This window comes from Dromiciops gliroides, chromosome 2 (genome assembly GCF_019393635.1).
Source record: "Dromiciops gliroides isolate mDroGli1 chromosome 2, mDroGli1.pri, whole genome shotgun sequence".
Classification (NCBI taxonomy): Eukaryota; Metazoa; Chordata; class Mammalia; order Microbiotheria; family Microbiotheriidae; genus Dromiciops; species Dromiciops gliroides.
Genome location: NC_057862.1, coordinates 48,034,077 through 48,055,883, shown reverse-complemented (window position 1 = coordinate 48,055,883; position 21,807 = coordinate 48,034,077). Strand labels below are relative to the sequence as shown.

Genomic DNA, 21,807 nt, shown 5'->3' with positions numbered 1-21,807 from the left:
GATAACCTCCTTCTCCCTGAGGTGGGAAAAACTGTTTTTAGTGGAAAAGAGATAAACAGAGAGGTCAATGATGAATCTCAAAGAAAAGAAACATAAAGTTATAAGATTATAGATTTAGACGTAGAAGGGACCTTAGAAATAGAGACTGATGGATAGAGCACCGGCCCTAGATTCAGGAGTACCTGAGTTCAAATCTGGCCTCAGACATTTTACACACTTACTAGCTGTGTGACCCTGGGCAAGTCACTTAACCCCAATTGCCTCACCAAAAAAAAAAAAAAGAAAAAAGAAATAGAGACTGAGTCCCATCTTGTGCAGAAAACTAGCCCAGAGAGGTGACTTCACATTGGTGGTAAGTTACTGAGCTGGGATTTGAACCCAGATCTTCTTTAAGTTCCTATGAGACTCATTGTGTTGGGCAATTTAGAACTGCATTCATTCATTTGATCATGTTTGGTCTCATCTTATTCCCTACGTTCTGAGACAGGAGGTTTGATATAGGAGGAATCCTAACAACTGGGTGGGGGGAGTGTCGAGAAAGGACTCATGGAGGAGGCGCAGGAGGCAACGGCGCTTAAGTCAGAGAGTTTGGGATTCCAGGAGGCAGATGTCAGGAGGGAGAGCATTCTGGACTTGAGGAAAGCCTGGCTCAAAGCAGGCAATGGAACATTGCCTCCAGGGAACAGGAAATACGCCATTTTGGTTGGAGCATAGATTACATGGGGTGAGTGATGTTAACTCTTTCTGGAAAGATTGGTTAGACTCAGACTGTGATGAGCTTTAAATCCCAAAGAGTCTGCATCTTCCTGGGTGTCTAATAGCTCTCCCAAGAAATGCCAGGCTGGTTAGAGGAGACTTTACTTATTGATTGAAAGGACAATGTTTTAGGTTCTTAAGATCCACTTGGGTTCTGTGGCCAAAGAAATCAGCACCTATTGGTCAAACGGACCAGTGAATTCTGCTTCTATAATACGTCTCCCTCCTATTTCCAACTCCCCCCTCCCCATTCCTATTCCCACCAAAAATACAAGGTCTCAATACCAGACACCTGGACAATTGCAACAGCTTTCGTCAATTAGCCAACCAATAAGCCTTTGTTAAACGTGCATTATGCTGTGCTAGGCGGTAGAGATACAAAGATGAAAGCAAAGCAGTCCCTGCCTTCAATGACCTTCCAATCTAGCCTCCTGACGCATCTTTCCTCCACCATTCCCTCCCCTCTCTTCGCACCACTGCCAGGCTAACATTCCTTATGTATTCATTTGGCCCCAGTCATTCAGTCCTTGGCTCAAAAAACTCTTCAGGAGTCCCCCATGGCTTACTGAGTAAACACATAAAATTTGTTTATAGAGAAAGGTTTACAAAGAATTTTCATCTCAGCAACCCTGTGAAAGAGGAATGCAAATGCACAAAAGATTTGTTATTTAGCCATCCCAGGTACTCGCAAGGAGCCCATTCCCTTTGCCAACACGGACTGTCACCCATTGATGGCTTAATACCTAAATCCTAGGATGTTGGGGTTTTTTTTTTTGTTTGTTTTTTTTAGTAAGGAAATTGGGGTTAAGTGACTTGCCCAGGGCCACACAGCTAGTAAGTGTTAAGTGTCTGAGGCCGGATTTGAACTCAGGTACTCCTGACTCCAAGGTCAGAGCTCTATCCACTGCACGACCTAGCTGCCCCTAAATCCTAGGATGTTGCTGGAGGCACAGGAGAGTGAAGTGAGTTGCCTAGGGTCATACATCTAGTAGGTGCCAGAGTCAGGAACTAAAACCAAGTCTTCCTTACCAAGCCCAGCACTCAATCCCCTGTGCCATATTATGAGTTGCTATAATAGTTGACATTTTTATAGTACGTTAAGGTTTCTAAAATGCTTTACAAATAGTATCTCATTTGGTAGGTGCTGTTCTTATCCCCATTTTGCTAAGGAGGAAACTGAGGCCAAGAAAGTTGTTACATAACCAGGAAGTCACAGCTAAGGAGGTGTCTGAGGCTGGATTTGAACTCGGGTCTCCCTGATTCCAAGTCAACTAGATTCTGTTCAAGATGCCATGCTGGGAGGTAGCTAACAGAATACCAACAGTAGCTGGCATTTATAGGTCCACCTTCAAAATACTTTAGGTATAGGATTCTCATTTGATGAGGACTACAGGCATTATCGTCTGAATTTTACAAATGAGGAAAATTTGGCTTAGAGAGATTAAGTTGATTTGTCAGAGATAGGAACTATACCCAGGTACCTTGATTCCAAGGCAAGTGGCATTTTCAGGCTACCATGGTGCCTTCAAAACACCTTAGGCTGGCATTCAAGGTCCCCACAGCTTAGTGGGGGACTTCATCCCCTCTCATTTCCTAACTTGTTCTCTAGTCACCAAAGCTGTTGAACTACTTCCTGTCCCTCACTGCTACCCCCAGATCGGCTGACCAGGGTAGAGCCTCATCCCTTGGTTTGAAGTCAAGGACGGGATGAATTCTCTCCATGGAGACCCCGTTCTTCTACGGATACCTTTAGGAGATGGCCTTTTCCAGGCATCTGTTCCAAAAGGTCCCTTTGAGTCTTAAGCCTTGTGGGCGGGGGCCAGGAAACTACACTTCTCTCTTTGCCCAGCAGAGGGAGACCACCTCCCACAGATGGTCCTGCCTCAAGCACTGACCCTTTCTATTCGGAGGAGCTGGGAGCTACTTTTTAGCAGGAGGGAAGTGGGACCTGGGCACGCCGAAGAACCGTGATTTATGGAGCCTTCCTATCGCGGAAGGTGCGGAGCGAGCTCCAGTCCCAGAGCCCTTGATCCATCATCCTCCGCTTCCCCACCAGCTTGAGGATGGAAATCGTGGCAGACGGAGTAGGAGGAAGCCGCCTCGAATCCTACTTTGTCACTCAATACCTGTGTGGCCTTGGGTAAGTCATTCCCCCTTTGGGTTTTATCTGCAAAATGAAGAAATTGGACCAGGTGCCCTCTAAGCTCGCTATGATTCTAGAGAACCTCCCCAACTCCTCTCTTTGCCTGTGTGCTCAGATAGGTGGTCTCTAAATCTCTAGTGAGCTCAGTGGGGAGCTGGAGAAAGCCGGGACCCAGACTCAGAAGATCCGAGTTTGAATCCTGGGTCGATAATTTTTAGCTGTGTGACCATGGACAAGGTCCTTCATTGCTCTGTGCCTCAGTTTCCTCATCTGTTAAGTAGGGGGGAAGGTACCATGTGAACCATAAATCCTAATAGAAACAGAAGCAGCTATCATTGCTATCGACCTAGAACTCCCTCCTGAAAGGGAGGAGGGATATCCTCTTAAAAATCAGCCTAGAGGGGGCAGCTAGGTGGCGCAGTGGATAAAGCATCAGCCCTGGATTAGGAGGACCTGAGTTCAAATCGGGCCTCAGACTCTTGACACTTACTAGCTGTGTGACCCTGGGGAAGTCACTTAACCCCCATTGCCCCGCAAAAACAACAACAACAACAACAACAAAATCAGCCTAGAAAAAAATGAATTGGCCTGGAAGGAAATGCAGAAAAAACTTATCAAGTCAGTCCCACTCCTGAATTTGAAGGGACCAGTCTTCATACCATGCATCCTCACACAATTTCTTTCTTTGTTAGATTTCTTTATTTAAATTTCTTTATTCTGCTTATCATTTCTATTCTATTTAGTCTTCATTCCCCCCACCCCCAGAAACCTGAGGAGACCTGGGTTCTGCTAGAGGCTCCGCTAATTTCCTGGGTGACCCTGGGCAGCTCAATTTGACTTCTCTAGTCATAGTGTCTTTATCTGGAAAACAGGGAATAATCTGGGCCCTGCTTGGCTCCCTGAACCTAGAAAGGCTTTGGGAAAGATTGAAGGAGAGAAGGAATAAAAGAAGAAAATTTACAGTTCTTAGAAGCTTCCTCAGCTGATATTACTCAATCTCATTTTATAGATGGGGAGAATGAGACCCAGAATCCCCACTACCCACCCCAGGTCTCTTGGATCCTGTTTGAATGTCCTTTGAAGACCTGCAAACACCTAGCATAGAGGCTTGTGGGCAGTAGGTGTTCAGTAAACATTTATGAGCCATCGATTCGAGTACATTGTGTAAATACAGATTATTTCATGAGCAATGAGCCTTATTGGTGAAGCTGAGAAAGCAGGTGGGGTGATAGAGGGGAGTAGAGTGAGAGGCCGACCACAAGGCCTGGGGGACCTTTAAGGCAAAACAGATGGCATCCTGTGAATGCATATGCAGAGGCATTCACAGGCAGAATGCACGTGCTTTCACACCCAGAGCTCTCTGATGATCTAGAGGGAAGTGAGGAGCTGTTAACCCGCTCCAGGCAGAAGCCCTGTCTCTCACCGTCTGGGGTGGGGTGCAGAAAAAACAAAACAACCCATTGTTTCTTCCTATAGAAGAATGAACATTAGAGCTGAAAGGGAGATATTGCTGCACCTTTTAGAGATTGGAAAACCGAGGCAGGGAGGGGATGTTGTCACCCAGGGAGGCCATTGGGCATGAGTTCTATGAAGGCTTTTAGCTATGGCTTCTATTAAGTTGGTCAGTCAGTAAGTCAACAAGCATTTTTTAAGAATTGACTATGGGGAAGAAAATGACCCCTGGCTTCCTTCTCTACCTCTCTTCAGGGTGGATTTTCCTCTCCATTAAGTACCAAGTCCACTTTCTAATAGAACACATGGTGAAACCCTGGAGCTGATGACCTCAGAGACCACCTTGTTCAATGCCCTCGATTTATGGAAGAGGGAAACTGAGGCTAAGGGAAAGGAAGTGATTTGCCTAAGGTCACACAGGCAGTTAATTATCAGAGGTAGGATTTGAATCCATGTCCTGTGACTACTGGGAATTGTATTTAGGTCTGATGGCCAAGTTTTTGCCCGACTCGTGTGTGTGTGTGTGTGTGTGTGTGTGTGTGTGTGTGTGTGTGTGTGTGTGAGAGAGAGAGAGAGAGAGAGAGAGAGAGAGAGAGAGAGAGACAGACAGACAGACAGACCTAGGATTTCATCGGTATAAGGGAACCATTCCTTAATAAAATGAGGCCCATGGAGGTTAAGTAACTTGTCCAAGGTCACATAGATAGTAAATAGAAAAGGTAGGTTTTAAACCTAGATTTTCTGACTAAAGAGATTCTTTCTACCACATCCTGCTGCTTTGATATACTTGCCTAACTAGGGGACCATTCCCCTCAGTTTGCTAGTTGGTCCTCTTTGGTATTCACACACAGCTTGTTTTCCCTTCTCTACCTTCTCCATATCACCTTTAGACTTTCAAAGGAAATGCCCTCCTTGCCAACATATGCCTCCATTTCCCCTTTGTAGCCACTTGTGCATTTGAGGAATGTCAAAACACCCTCAACCAGTCAGAAGCACTTGTTGATCAAAACAGGAGACACCTGCCTCTGTGGGAGATTTAGAAAATGGAGCCAGCAGTGGTGCTAGGGGTAGTAGGAGCCAGGAGTCCTGTCTGCCCAGGGTGTAGACCTCAGAGCTACTCACCTCATACTGTTCGTCTTGGGTGTCTGAGGATTCCGAATAATAAATACTGCAGAGAATGAGAAGGTGGCCAGTCACAAGAGGGAACTGGAGGGCCCAGACCACTCTGGGGTGGAAGGAGATGCTCCCTAAAGGGGGCTACTCTCCCACTCTGTCCCCCTGAATGGCTCTGAGGTCTGTAAGTGATTATCTCCTAGCTGCCTTCCCAGAATTCAGCCACACCTGTATTTCCCTCATCCCCTCCTGCAGCCCCCATGTCTGGGCCTCCTCGCTGCCATGGAATCCCTGGCCCTTTGGATTTTCCTGTGGCTTCTCAGATTCTCAAAACAAGGTTTGGACTTTGAAAGTCAGAGCTGTCCCCAGGCTGATTTACTTCTATCCAGCCAGACACATTTGCTTCCATCATTATCCGCTTCTCCCCCCTCTCCCCATACACTCTCCAGTCTTCTTTTCCCTGGGTATCTCCCTTGCCTGGCACAGACATATTTCCATATCCTCTTTTCTGACCTTTTAACTTCACAGCCTTGGACCCATCTCCTCTAGGAAGTTCTCCTTGATCACTAACCCTACAGCTCACCATTTTCCTTCAGTGTAATCACAATGTTCCCTCTTCCTCTCTCCCTTTCTCTCTCTCTCTCTCTCTCTCTCTCCTTCATCTTTCCCTCTCCATCTCTCTCTCCCTCCTCTCACTCTCCCTGTCTCTGTCTCTATCCTTGACTCTCTCTCCCTCTCCATCTCTCTCTGATTCTCTTCCCCTCTCCATATCTGCCTCTTTCTCTACCCCTCCCTCCCCATCTTTCTCCCTCTCCTATTCTTTACCCCTTCTATATCTATCCCTCCCCATCCCTCTTTCTCTCCCTCATCTCTCTCTCCATCTCTCTGTCTCCCCCTCCCATCTTTCTCTATCCTCCTCCTTCTCTATCTTTCTTTGTTTCTGTCTCCATCTTTATGTCTGTCTCCCTCTGCTAACCCCTCTTTTTCTCTTTCCACCCTCCTCTCTCCTTTCTCCTCTTCTCCTGACCTCATGTTTTCTCTTCCTTCCTCCTCTTCTCTTTAGACAATAAGAAATATGGTCTGCTCTCTCCTCTGCACCCTTAGAAGTCTACATACGGGAGCAGGGTATTGCTGAAGACTTATTTGACTCATTGATTGTTGGTGGTAAAGAAACAAGTAGAGTCGATGTGTATGGGTTCAGACCCCACTAATTTGGAGCATATGATAGTCCTAATGGCTTCCTCTGTGCTTTCGATGAAGGTAGGTTCCAAGCAGCTAAATGAGGGCACAAATGAGGTTGCATGAGAAATGCTTAAGGTACCAAATTATCCTCATGCGCTTTGACTTGACTCAGTTCTTTATATCCAATTAATTGATACAGCACAGAGTGGCTAAGATGTAATTCTTGGTTATTTGATTGTTCTGCAAATCGTGCATCCATCTCCAGTCCTTAACGCAGGTTCACCTAAGGACTGGCCATCACTAAGCAGCACTTTAGAGATATAAAACCAGAGGCCACTTAGTCCCATCATCTCATTTTACGGATGAGGAAACTGAGGCCCGGGGAAGCTAAGTGACTTGCCCAAGGTCACACAGGTACAAATTGATGGAGGCAGGATTCATATCCAGGCATTCTGACTCAAAAGCCAGGAAGCTTTCTGTTGATTTGCTCTGCCCTGTTCTTGTTAGCTTTGCTTACTATCAGTGCTTGAAGGGACCCCAGAGGCTAACTACTCTAACCCGTTTATTGTACAGATGAGAAAACAGAGGCTCAGAAAAGTGACATGCTCTAAGGGTACATAGGAGACCAATAGCAGAGATGGGATTGGAACCCAGATCTCCAATCCAGATTCTTCTGTACTACAAGATGCCGCCAGTGCCCAAAGCAGAGCTTGAAACCAGTGGGGCGAGATTTGACAGAACATTAGACAATTCCAGCTTGACCTCCCCCACCAACACTACATTTGGGAGTAGGGTTGGGATCCACGTGTTCTGGACAGGGTTTGTGTGGGTGCTGGCCCTGAGCCCCCCTAGGGCCCTGCCTCTGATTGTCCCACCCCCACCCAGGCCCTTCAGCTTTGAAGTCCTCCATACCTGCTGTACAGATGCACCTCTGTATTGGGGAGGCGGGAGTACTCATTTATTTCTTCACGGGACAACACCTTGAAAGGCTGGGGCCTTGATTGGGTCTTGTGTATAACCTTCTGATGTGGCCATGGGCTGAAATCTTCCAGCTGTGGATCAAGCCACTGGTCACCAAGCTGTGGCCTGGCCGAGACCCCTCTGCCCTGTCCTTTCACACCAGTCTTATCCCAGAGCCCTCTATCTACAGGATGTCTCTAGGATGGAGCTCCCAGGAAAGAGAACCCTTTTATGGGAGGCAAAGTTGGGAAGGTCAAAAGGAAATCAGCAAAGGATGACATGTCTTGGGTTGGGTTGGGCTCACCTCCTCAAGACTCACCTCCTTTGAGAAACTGAATGAGTGTCCCTGCATGGGTGCTATCTGTGGTAGTGTGTAGAGTGTGGTCCACAAGGGGGCTAAGTGAACACTAATTGGGTCCTTTTGGACCCAATCTGTGATTTCATTGGTTTAGGGAAAGCCTAGTGAGGAAATTCTCTTTTCCAGTGCAGTGACTTGCCCAGGGTCACACAACTAGCAGAATTTGAACCTCAGTTTTCCTGACTCTAAGGTCAGCTCCTTAAATCAGATCAGACCATCTGCCAGGCTGTCGCTGGTGGGACTTGGAGGAGGAGATATTAGTGCCCTGGGATTAAGGATGTCTGCCTCTCCAATAGTGTAAGATCCACGGGGAGAAAGTTGCCTTGGAAATGGGCCCTTCTCTACCCGGAGAGGGCCAGGAGGGGGATGAGGGGCAGAGATGGGGAGATCATGGGTGGCTCCTTTGTTCTTCATCATACCCTCCTTCATCTACCTCCCTTTACAGCCCTTCCCTCTATCTCGGGATGGGGAGAGGTGGAAAGGGAGGACACAGGGAAGGGATCTTCCTTGCCCTTTGGGATGAAGCACCACTTTTCATATAAACAAAACATCATCTCCATAGACACTATAGACCACATGACCCTGGGCAAGTCACTTAATATCTCATTTGCAGAAGTTCAGATTTTAGAGTGGGCACACATATTGCAAAGCAGCTCATCTCTTTTTCCTGCCCTTTAAGTCAAGGGGACCCTTGTTTATTAAGCACCTGTTGTGTGCCCAAGCCAGGAGGGAATCTGGTAGGAGGAGGAGGAGGAGGAGGAGGATGCCAATGATCCAGGTATCTCTAAATGTGACTGGGGAGATAGAAGAGACCCAGGTAGACCAGAGAGAACACTAGGGGTTAGAATTCCGGGGCTCAGATTCTGATAAAAATCAGAGGAGGGAGAGTTCAGTGTGCATCAGTGTGTGTGGTAGGCAGAAGCAGCAGGGGCTACAGCATGCAGAAACATTTTCAGAAGGGAAAGATCTTGGAGGGTGCAGGAGACAGGATATCGAGGATAGTGAAGACACTGGCTTGGCTAACTCAGAGGGTCTGGGTAGGAGCACATTGGGAGAAGTCCTTTGGGGAGGGATGGAGCATTAGCAGGGGCCTTGAATGGTGGGCTGAGGAGTTTCAATTTGATTCTGAGATAGTGCCAAGCACCCTAGCCTGGGAAGAGAGGAAATATGGGTTCTAATCCTGACTCTATCATTAACCAGCTGAGTGACCCTGGGCAAGTCATTTCCCTTCCTTGGGGTCTCAGTTTCCACATGGATAAAATGACAGGGGAAGGATGGGGATTGGGGGAGAATCTGACTAGGTGGTCTCCAAGCTTTCTTGTAGCACCAAGGTCCCATGATCTCCAGGCTGTAGGGAAAGCATATGTGGTTCTTAAGCTGGTAGCTCAATGACCCTTGGGCTGCCTGTGCCTGCCTGGTCCTTCCTCTGCCCCTCTCTGACCTTGTGAAGCTTTCTCCTCCCTGGTCTTAGCACCTGGCATGTTGGGACTCCTTGGATCTGAATTGCCAGCAGCCTGTGTCCAGTCAGACTTAATGTCAAGATCTTAATTCTTCTACTAAGAGCATGCAAATACATTCAAATGGGGAGCTTTAAATTAGGGGTTGGATGGGGAACAATAAATGCCGACTTGTCTCAGACAGCTTTTAGCTGAGTAGGAGATGGCAGGGTCTTTGTTCAGTCCCATTCAGCAGTTAAGGAAGAGGAGAAAAAAAAAGTAATTCCAGTACATTTTTCCTTCCCCTTATAAAGCCCACCTACTTTGCTTAAACGTGCTTTTGTACATTTGCTTTTATAGTTTCAATGATAACTGGATGGGGAATAATAATAGCCCCTGTTTTTAAAGGCCTCCAATCTCGGACTTACTGCTCCAGAAAAGTAAACAATGCAACCAGGATCAAAACCCCATCAGCCCTGTTTTACAAATGGGGAAACTGAGGCTCACACTGCTGAACATGTTACTTCCCCAAAGGCACACAAGCCAGCCAGCATCAGTGCTAGGACTGAAACCCACTGAGTCCAGTGTTCTTTCCGCTCCTCCACACTGTCCCTCACAGGTTTCTCCCCGGTTGTCCCCCAGCTTCCTCATCTGTAAAATGAAGGGGGCTAGACAGTCTGGATCCTACCCCCACCCCACAGGAACCCTCTTATTTCCCCCCCGTCTGTGCCCCTCTACATTCCTCCCATCCTTCAAGGCTAGCTCTGTGTCAAGGTCTTCCTCCTCTGAGAAGCCTTGCCTGCCCACTGCAGCCCCCAGGGGGCTCTGCTTTTGCTAAACTTCTTTGTCATTTATTGGCCAGCCTTTAGCTCCAAAGCCAGGCTCAGGAGAAATGATACTGCCGAGTAAAGGGTGGGGGGAGGGGAAGGGAACCCCTTCTACGTGTCCTAACACCTCCCTACTACTCTGTCCATGAGCAGAATGTCTGTGTTCAGCACCAGTGTGGTTGGTTATTGAACAATCTCAGAGCTACAAGGGACCCCCTGAGATCATCTTCTCTGACCTTCCCTGGAACAAAAACTCTCTTCTTCTTCTCCTCCTTCTCCTCCTTCTCCTTCTCCTTCTCCTTCTCCTTCTCCTTCTCCTTCTCCTTCTCCTTCTCCTTCTCCTTCTCCTTCTCCTTCTCCTTCTCCTCCTTCTCCTCCTTCTCCTTCTTCTCCTCCTTCTCCTCCTTCTCCTCCTTCTCCTCCTTCTCCTCCTTCTCCTTCTCCTTCTCCTCCTTCTCCTCCTCCTTCTCCTCCTTCTTCTTTTTCATGAGGGTTAAGTGACTTGTCCAGGGTCACACAGACAGTAAGTATCAGGTGTCTGAAGCTGGATTTGAACTCAGGTCCTCCTGTATCCAGGACCTGTGCTCTATCCACTGTACCACCTAGCTGCCCCAACTCACTACTTCTTAAAGCAGCCAATTCTATGTCATGATTGCCCTAATTACTATTTTGTCATTTGTCTTTGGCCTATTCCAACCAAATGATGGGGTTCTGGGGCAGGACCGTGCCTTCCCTTGTTGCCCCAGAGGAGCGGAGAGGCTCTGGAAGGATGTGTGGGTTGACTGCAACAGGTGGAGAAGGGAAGTCATTTGAATGTCTACCTGATGCTCAAATTCTTCAACTCCTCTTTGTCCCCATTCCATTTCTTTTCTTTTCTTTTTTTTTTTTGGTGAGTCAATTAGGGTTAAGTGACTTGCCCAGGGTCACACAGCTAGTAAGAGTTGTGTCTGAATCCGGATTTGAACTCAGGACCTCCTGACTCCAGGGCCGGTTCTCTATCCACTGCGCCACCTAGATTCCCCTCCCATTCCATTTCTATAAAACCCTTGGATCTCTCACCTCTCATCTGTCTCACCTCATCTATCACAGAGCAGCCCTTCTGCCCATCTTCCATCACTAAGCGTCATGTCACACAGGGATCACAGGGTCTGAGCTGGACCCTCAGAGGCCGTCCAGTCCAACTCCTTTCTGATGCCAATGAGGAAACTGAGGCCCAGCCATGTGGAATGACTTGCCTTGGGTCACACAGGTAGTAATCATCAGAAGTGAGATTTGAACCCAGGTCCCCCGACCTCAGAGTCAGTGATCTTTTCACTATGCCAGGCTGTGTAGCTCTTGACCGCAGATACACTGAGGTGGAGACATGAGGTGGAGCAGAGGGCCATTGTCCCCGAATCTGGTCCAGGTCCTAGCATCCCCAGCTTACTCCCTTGTTTAGAGACTCATGGATGTTCCCAGCCTGCCTCTTATATCATATGTGAATGCAGTTAGGTTCTAAATTCCTCCCATGCACAACCTTGCTCCTCCCTTCCCACCCTACAGGCTCTCATTCTCTGAGTTATTAATTCCCTGACCTTTCTCCATCTTGTTTTGTTTTATGTGAACTAGGTCTTCCCCTCAACCCCCACCAAAAAACCCAACTCTTCAAACCTTGACTTGAACTCTCATCTTCTAGGAAGCCTTTGCAGACTACTCATACACAAATCTCATCCACCTCTCCCCTTGGCTGCCTCAGCTCTAGACACCCTGAGAGTCCAAGAGATGCCTTAAAATGGGGATCCTTCTGGGCTAGGGCTGGATGAAAAGCTCTTCCAACCACTTATGAATGGGAAAGTCAAGGTGGCCAAGGAAAAAGAGGAGGGGGAGTAATTGGTCCCGTGGTGGGCTGGACCATTCAAGGGGATATTAGAATCACCAAGCATCACACCTTTCCCCTTCCCTGTCAGGCCTCTTGGGCCATGAGGCCTTGGCCCAGGAGTATCCTAGGCCAGAACCTGGGGCCCCCATCCTCCTCTTCCTCCAGTGTCCAAAGGGTTAACATCCTCCAGGACACCCTAGCACCCCTGCTTTCATCCCTCCAGCCCGATTCAATACCTACAATAGATGACTGTGGCCGGTAGTAGTAAGCCATTTGCTGTGGTCACTGGGCCCATGACCTGGTTCACATCTGTCTGGGTCTCCCCGTCATCTGCTAGTGCTTGTGCTAGGCTCATTCCCTCCTTGAACCCCGGAGGACACCTTCCTTGCCTCTGAAATGCCTCACTTGTTGCCAGGTGACACCATGCCAACACACCTGCCCTGGAATGAGTCAACACCCACCTTCCCCCAGTGTCCATCCCTCAGTGGGATAACCCCCCAAAACAGCTCCTAAAGCCTATAGCCAGGAGGATCAGACTTACTGTGGGGCTAACAGAAACAGGGGGGCTTTCATCTGGCTCAGGGTCAGCCTGAGATGCTGGAGGAAGAGGGGAATCTGGTGCCAGCATGCTTTTCCTTCAGTTGTTGGGAGTCTCTCAGTAGGTGATTCCCAGGGGCTGTTGCTACAACAAGAACACCTGCCCAGTGACAGCAGAACTGGAGGCATGTGAAGCTCAGCCTCCCGAGGCCTGAAGTGGCAGCACCCCAGGGATGATGGAGAGAACCAGGAAGGAGCTGAGTGAGGGCGAAGGGCGGGGAAGGGCGGGCCCAGGGGAAAGGCCATGTCAGCACCCAGACAGGGCCCAGGGCTTCCGGGGGTCAAGGATGAGGAGCGCTGGAGGAGAACACACACGTCTCTTGGTTTCTTATCAAAGAGGGACAGAGGCGGAGTATTCCATATAATATTAAATTTAAATATAAAATTAAATAATATAATATTAAAATTCATTACTCAGAGTATCGTTTGGGAGCCCTGACAATGAAAGGGGTCCTTCCTTAAAGCCAGCATGGGGTCTGTAAGCACGGATCCCCTTCGTTTTCCGTTTTTCGCCACAAACGTCCTACTATGGGATCACGGCATGGAGCTGAGGGAGCAAGAGTTTCTCGAGGGTAATTCCAGGGAAGTTGAGAACACACATTAGATTTGGAGCCAGACCTTAGACAAATCACTTCCCCTCACTGGGACTCAGTTTCCCCATCTGTAAAATAAGGGGGTTGGACTAGATGATCTCCGAGGTCCCTTCCTTTTTTTGGGGGGGGGGGCAGGGCAATGAGGGTTAAGTGACTTGCCCAGGGTCACACAGTAAGTGTCAGTCAAGTCCGAGGCTGGATTTGAACTCAGATCCTCCTGAATCCAGGGCCAGTGCTTTATCCACTGTACCACCTAGCTGCCCCCATCTGAGGTCCCTTCCAATTCTAAATATTTGATCCTACAGCACTGGGGAGGCATGGAAGTTGCAGCTGTCCAAATTCCAACCTAATTAAATAGAGAAAGGCCCACCCAAATGCTGCCAGGCAATGTATTTATTTATTTATTATATTTTTTTTTAGTGAGGCAATTGGGGTTAAGTGACTTGCCCAAGGTCACACAGCTAGTAAGTGTTAAGTGTCTGAGGCCGGATTTGAACTCAGGTACTCCTGACTCCAGGGCCGGTGCTCTATCCACTGTGACACCTAGCTGCTCCTAGGCAATGTATTGTTGAGCCATAGTGACCCAGGAAAGAAATTCTTCAATACTTCAATAGAGCTGTGTTTTCACTGATGTGGGTACTCCATCAGCTAGTGTAGATCAAAACTACCTGTTCCTTCTTCTTCTAAGCGATTGGTGCCTTCCATAGGTCTTCCATAGAATAGCCTTCCAATGCCTAGGAAGCCTTCTGCTAGATTCTCTAACATTCTGTGGGCACATGCATCATTTAGGTTGTCCACTCTATGTCCTGCCAATCTCCTTTTCCAACTACACATTTCCTTGATGAGGTATTTCACATTGCTTCTTGCTCAGAAGTCATTGTTTATAATGTGGGCTAGCCCATTCACACCCATCATGGGTCTTTCCATTGCACTTGGTGGGGAGGGGTGATCACAAACAATTTTCATTCTTTGAATGTATATTACCACTCATAGTTAGATGGCAATATCTGGAGGATATTGGTTCAAGGAGTATTTTGTGTTAAGGGGCAGAAGTGTGAGATTGTTGGAGTTTTTGCACAATTTCCCAAAAGCAATCCCTTCACTTTCTTCATCTTTTTCAGCTCTAGATCCCCTAATTGTCCAATAGCATTTCTATTGATAGTCTAGCTCATAGGCTGCATTCAACTGCAGGCCATAGTCTAGGCTCCCACTTGGTTTTTTGTGTGTGTGAATGTCAGTCTGATCTCTTTTGAATGGCCAAAGATCTCATTGAGCTGACCCTGGAGTGTTCTGGGCCTCAGTGGATCAAGTTCCACCTAACCAACAAAATCTATAAATGCTACAGATGAGCAGGTCATGTAGCAAGAGTAATGGCCAATGGGGCAGCTAGGTGGCACAGTGGATAAAACACTGGCCCTAGATTCAGGAGTACCTGAGTTCAAATCTGGCCTCAGACACTGACACTTACTAGCGGTGTGACCCTGGGCAAGTCACTTAACCCCCATTGTCCTGCAAAAAAAAAAGAGTAATGGCTAACAAGTGGATGGCCTTGAATGTTATCCTGGCATCTGTAAATTATTCAGAGAACTAGAAGATGCCCTCTAGTGCTTTGGGTAGATCTCTTAAGGAGGATTGAAAGAAAGATATGGATGAGAAGTGTGATCTGCACAAAGTGGGGAGAGACAGCATCCTTGAATAAGATTATGAAGCCATTTAGGTGCCACATAAATGCTCTTTCCCTTCCCTTCCCTTCCTGCCCCCTTGAAGTATTAATTTGATTTGTATCAGGGACCTTCCATAAACTTGATAAGCCCAGATTTCAGCCCTGAATGTGATAAAATTCATGAAATTGTCATGGAAAAGATGGGAAGGATATGAGGCAAAGTTAGGTAGACTTGGAACTGTTTAACCAGCCAGACCCAATGGATATTGACATGTCTAGGTGAAAATTCATAAGTGGATTGCTAGCTCATTATGGATTAAGAGTGCACCATGGCAGCCCCCCAAAGCTTAGCTTCCTTCCTTTGGCTACATTAACAGAAACGTAGGTTCTCTAGAATTAGAAGCAGTGTGGGACAACCTTGGCTTCAGGAAGACCTGGATTCAAATCCCTTATCTCTTCTTCATTCCTTCCCCCCCCCCAACATTCTCTTGCTCTGCCATTTGCTACCTACGTGATCTCAAGCAAGTCATTTAACCTTTCTGGGTCTCAGTTTCTTCATCTGTATAATTGGCAGTTGGATCAGCTGACCTCTTAAAGATCCTGTGTCATCTTGGTCACTACAGTTCCACACTTCTCAGCCTCTGTTGTCAAGTTTTCCATCACACCAAACACTTTATACTAAGTATATTCTCCATTACCTCCCCCTGCCTCAATTCCATACCACCAAGTAGTAGCTGGTCTTGGCAGTTCCTGAACCACGTGTACAATCTAGCCTTCTTATGATATGGTCTGAAGATGGGGGAGACTGTTCTCCAGACTGCAGCTTATCTTCTGAGTACATCCCTATTGCCTGGGGCAAATATATAGGCTGTGGGACTGTGTTCAACAGAGGCACAGCTGGACTACTCCATAAGCACATCCCCAAATCAAGAATAATCATGGGAGCACCACAAGGCACACACAAATTCCCAGGGACCTCACCAGACATTGTGTTTGCACATCTGACCATGCTCAGAAACCTCAGCTGGCTCTCCTGGACTATCTTTACATGCAGTCACTGCAAATTGCTTAATTTGATGCTCAGGTTTATCTGAGGCTGTAGATCCCAAGGGGCTGTGAATTGACCCTGAGTAGTGTGTGATCAACCATTCAGAGATGGAGAAGACAGGTCAAATCATCCCTGCTACCCGCAGTAGCTTATATTGAAGCCTGTCTCCACCACATTTATACTGCCCTCATTTTTCAACACCTACCTCACTTTACTCCTTCAACACTGTGAAAGTTTCAACCCATCCCCTTTCTGAGACCTACCAGGGTTTGAGACTCCTCAGAGAAGGTATAACCTAACCAATGCCCAAGCATTGGGTAATTTGTCCCCCTTTCTCAGCATACACAGCTCCCTGACTCCCAGATGACCTCATGGATGTGTCAGGAACCCTCCATTAGGGCTCTGAGATCTAGAACAGTGACTGGTAAGAGACTCTCCTCTCCCATTTCATTTTGGGTGGGACAGACTGAGTCACACCGGGCGGGCTGTCAAGGAAGCATCTATAGATTGTGATATTGTGGGCTGCATTATGGATTGCATTACAATGTCTTTCCCCTCAGGTCCACACACTTTGGAACTTCCCTATCGTCATCAAGGTCACCACCATCCTTCAAGTATTCCAGATACAGAGCCTCCATCAGGAATACTTGGCCTTATCACTCTTTCTCATCTTCTATATCTAGTCAGTGGTTAAATCTCACTTCTACCTTCACAACATTGCTTTCTCTGTCCATGTGATCACCGCTGTGGATCAGGCTCTCCTCCCATTTTACTTACTCTATGACAATAGCTTACTAATCGGATCTTTCTGAGTCAAATATCATACATCTCTAATCTATCTTCCATACAGAGGTCAAAATGATTTTCCTAAAGCTCAGGCCTGGTCATGTCACTTCCCTACTCAGTAAAATCCAATAGCTCTTAGAATAAAGATCCAGTGGTCTCAGAATAAAATATTATTTCCTATTTAGCTCATACTACAACATTTTATTTTTATATTGTTTTTATAATGTATATATTTATTAGTAGAGAAGTGCATACATGTGTATGTATAATTTATAAAGTAGGTGGTAAGAAGCAGATCCTAGCTATGCAGGAAGGGGATAGTCTTTCAGTTCTACTTTCAGAGACTTAAAAACCCCTCAGAGAAGGGAAAGCTCAGAGATCTAGAAGATGAGAGAGGCTCAGTCTTGGGCAGAGGGATCTGGGAAGAGGAAAGTCTGGGTCCCCCTGGACAGACACCATGTGGGCAAGAGACCTTGGATGGTGGCTTTAGGCTTCATTAGTGCTAATGATGGGACCATGCAGCTGGCCCAAGAGCCTCACAGGGTATCTTGCTAAAAACTCAGCCAATTTAGTAAAACTTCAGAAGGGTCCAGTTGCTCATTGGGAATGGTAACTTTTCAATACTTGATAGGAAGAGTTAGTTCTGGGCAGTGGAAAGAGCCCTATCCTTGCAGTCAGGAAGATCTGGGTTTGAATCCTGGCTCAGACACTTATTCAGTTCTGTGACCTTGGCCAAGTCACTTCTACTTACTAAGACTCAGTTTTCTCATCTGTCAAATGAGAATTTTGGACCCAGTGACCTTAGAAATTCCTTCTAGTTTTAAAAACTGTGATCCTATGACTTAAAACAGAATCTTGGTTCTCCCACTTTACCATCTGTGTGAACTTGGGCAAGTCATTTTACTTATCTGGGTCTCAGTCTCCCCATCTGTAAAAAGGGGTGATTAGAAGAGGTGATTTCTAAGATTTCTTCCAGATCTAGAATATATGATATTGTATCCTCAGAGTTATCTGTGAATTTCCTCTCATTTCTTGTAAATAAAATGTCCATGGCTTAAACTCAGAAACTAGTGACTTCTGCCAGTGGCCTTAGATTCCTTCATGTACCAATGCTGTGCTGGGTATTACAGGGCAGCAAGAAAAAAATATGAAGTCCACACTCAGGAGGAGCTTACTAGATGATCAAGGAGACAGGATGTACAGTTTCAAAGCAAGACCCAGGTCCAGAATGCCCTCCCTTCTCATCCCCAGCTTTGGGGATCCCTTACTTCCTTCAAGACCCAGCTTCAATTCTCCCTTTATCATAAGGTCTTCCCTTCTCCCCCTAGCCACTAGTACTTCCTCCTTCAAAGTTCTGCATATACATATGAATGTATAAATATGTCAATATATGTATATGTGTGCAATATACACAAACACACATGTACATGTGTATACATATGTACATGCATGCACAAAACCATTTTCTCCTTTGTTGGAATGTAAGCACCTTGAGGGCAGGACCTGCCTGTTTTTCTTTTTTCTTTGTATTCCCAGCACCTGAGAAGATGTCTGGCATACTCAAGAAATACTTATTGATTGACTATACAATGAAGTCCTAGGCTATGTGGCACCAATTTTAGGACCACAGGTCATGAGAGGTGGAGGGAACCTTAGTTATCATCCATTCTGAGTGTTTCATTTTACAAACAGAGGCTCAGGAATGGCAGAGGGCACTCTAAGCCTAGGTAATGGTAAGAACGAAGGCAAAGTTGTAAGGTGAGCCTGGTGTGTGTGTGTGTGTGTGTGAGATCAGAACACACACACATCTTATGAACATTTCTGTAGTTGATTCATTCAACAAACATTTATTTAGCACCTACTGTTTGTAAGACAGAGTGCTCACTCTGGGCATACAAAAGTTGACTATGACACGTTGTCTTTGGGCAGCTTTTCCTTGCCATTGCCTTTTCCCTCCCATTTGTGCTCCCCTCTCTTCTGATCATCCCTGCCCCCCAATGACCCATTAGCCTCAGCCTCCTTCATGCTCAATCTCCTCTGTTCTCTCAGCCTCAGTATGTGGAACTTAATGAGGCAGACTCCTGGGGGCTAATCACAGAGCCAAGTCAAATGATGACCGTGCATAGGTTTGCCTCTCATTTCCATTCCTTGGATCTTGAGGTGGGAGCTCAGGGTTCCCCCTTGGATTTTGCCGCCTCAGCTTTCTTTGCCCTAATGAAAGTCTCTCCTGCTTCCAACAAGCACAACAGAGTTCTAAGGCAGCAGAAGCAGTGGGAGGGGGCAGTGCCAGTTCTCTCCTGATGCATGGGGACCACCAAAGCTCTCCATCAGGCTGAGATCCAATTGAAAAGGAGGGGCTTGCTAATAACTTTCTGTGTGAGCCTGGGTAAGTTGCTTGTTGGTTATTTGACATTTTTATTAAATCAGTGATGGAAGTGGCATAATCATCAGATTTGCAGATGATGCAAATCTGGGAGAGATGGATGGTGGGGCCAAGATCTGAAGAGATCTCAACAGGGTGGGAGGATAGGTCAGCACTAAGAGGAGATTAATAGAGGCAACTGTAAAGTCTTACATTGGGGCCTGCAAAAATCACCTACCCAAGTTGGAGATGGGCAAGATATGGCTAGATAAGGGAATTGAAGGAGGGAAAGATCTGGGGGGCTTAGTGAGGTACCAGCTCAATGTGGTTCAAAAGTATGACGTGGCAGTGAAAAAGAGCCAATGTTGTGTTAGACTGCACAGAGAGTTGCCATGTCCAGGATGACTAGTGTGGGGGAGGTTCTGTTGAACACCAGCCTGCTTGGTCTACACTTGGAATCACATTCAGTTCTGGGCACTGCTTTTTTTTTTTTTTTTGGTGGTGCAGTGAGGGTAAAGTGACTTGCCCAGGGTCGCACAGCTACTAAGCGTCAAGTGTTTGAGTTCAGATTTGAACTCAGGTCCTCCTGAATCCAGGGCTAGTGCTTTATCCACTGCGCCACCTAGCTGCCCCCCCCCCCCGGCACTGCTTTTTCAGAGTGACCTGGACAAAGTGGGGCACATCGAGGGGCATATGACCAGCTAGAGAGAGGAACAGGGACCCTGCCACAACGGGATTTAGCATGGAAAAAAGAAGACCTGGAATTGAGGGTAAGGGAGGTACATGATAGTCATCTTCTAGTATTTGAGAGGGGGATTCGAACCGCTCAGTGTGGTTCCAGAGAGGAGAATCAGCAGCTCTAGTCAGAAGCTTCAGACAGGGAGATTTCAGCGGGATGCAAGTGAAAACTGTAAGATTTGACGCTCGCCAAAAGGCTAATGGAATGCTGCTGTAGGTACTGAGCTCCTCGTCCCCAGAGACCTTCAGATGAGGGGACGGGTGCTGGGGAGATTTCTGTTCTAGGATGAGTTGGGCTAGAAGGTGCCTGGGATCCTTTCCAAGTCTAGAATTCTAAAATGTTGTGGCTTCAGGGCCTCAGTTTTCTTATCTATAAATCAAGAAGGCTGATAGTGACTGTGGAGACACTGGGAGACAGGGAATGTTCCTGGAACACCAACGGGGCATTGCATCTCTGGTTTTTTGTTAGATACATGTATTGTGCTAGTTCCCATCTATAAAACAAGGAGGTTGGACTAGGTGACTTCTAATGTCCTTTCCAACTTTTGGGGGGAAAATATGATTTTATGAATCTGGATCTCAATGACTGGCCAATGAGGTATGCCTGTATATGTACATGTGTATCTCTCTGTCTCTGTCTCTCTCTCTACACACACACACACACACACACACACATATATAAGTATGTGGATTTTCATGTGTCAATCTGTATATTTCTGTCTCCATGCATGCATCTCTGAGTAAATGCACTTTCTACTCACTAAAGATCATAAGCACTGAAACCTTGACCCCAAACCTTGACCACTCTCCAGAGTTTCAGGGTCCTATCTTATTCCTTTGCTCCTTCTGCAGAAACTTTGAAATGCATAAACAGATAGTGGCTTCTTATAGATTGGGCCCTTCTGCCAAACAGATGGGTAAACTGAGGTTCAGGATAAAAAGGGAAGAATGATTTCATTTTCCAAGTTCCAGTCTCTGAAGTGATAGCTCCCTCCTTCCTTAAGCTTCTCTTCCAGGGTGAGGGATATTTGAAGACAGGAAGAGGATACAGGGCCATAGGGACATAGAGGGGGCTTGGGGAAATGGTTATTCCATTCCTGCTAATCTCTTCCCTTTCCTCCCTGGTGCCTTGAGCTCAGCTTCTTCCTGTTGGGCCCTCTCGGACTCCTCTCCTCGATAAAATGGACTATGGCACGCTATGCTTTCTGGGCCACGTGAGGGGCTCCAGCTGAAGGCTAAAGCCTGATCGGCCTATGGGGGGCGGGGAGGGTCTGGAGCCTCCCCCTCTCTGCCAGGTCTGAAGTCTGGGCCGCAGACCTTGCTCCTCCTACCACTCAGAGCCAGGCTGCTTATCGATTTGATGTCCTCCCTCCCGCAGGCGTGCCATGAATTTTTCATCAAAGGCTCTGTAGACTTTGGGAAGCGTGCAATTAAAGGCCCCATCAATAATGCACCACACTGCGGCTGGCTGGCTCTCCCATCTCAGCCCCAGCTGTAGACTGTAGGCTGGTAGCTGCCGTTTTGGGGAAGTAGTAGGGGCTGAGGCTCTAAGCAGCCTCCAGGTTCTGTTGATTTTCTGACTTGCTCAGCTGTGGTTTGCTTTCCCTACCAATTTAAGAAAGAAGTCTGGGGGACTGGATGGGAAAGAGGGGGGAGAAGGCAAGAATCCATGGAACTTTAGGATGATTGCAAATGATTCACTGCTTACAAAGCCAAGCTAGGGTTGTAGTGTCTGGGCTGAGCCACCAGAAGCCCCCTCTCCTGAAAACTTGTTCATCTGGGACCTCTTGCTGTATCCCACCTAGAGGAGTTGGGGCAACTCATGGAGAAAGCTTGTGATGACAAAGGGAAGAACTGCTGAGTGACCTTGGGCTGGTCATTTCACTATTTTGGGCCTCAAAATCCATCTGTAAAGTGAAAGGATTATCAGGGTTC

At 47.0% G+C, this 21,807-nt stretch overlaps 1 protein-coding gene across 1 annotated transcript in view; it reads right to left on the bottom strand.

The window, feature by feature from the left end:
• Positions 1-21,807, bottom strand: part of CCDC33 (coiled-coil domain containing 33) — a 248,658-nt gene that overhangs the window by 35,870 nt on the left and 190,981 nt on the right. Inside the window, exons 14-15 of the mRNA XM_043980303.1 lie at positions 7,559-7,698; positions 5,474-5,519 (exon numbers count right to left, since the gene is read on the bottom strand). Of these exons, the coding sequence (XP_043836238.1) occupies positions 5,474-5,519; positions 7,559-7,698 (186 nt within the window). The remainder of the gene's footprint in view (positions 1-5,473; positions 5,520-7,558; positions 7,699-21,807) is intronic.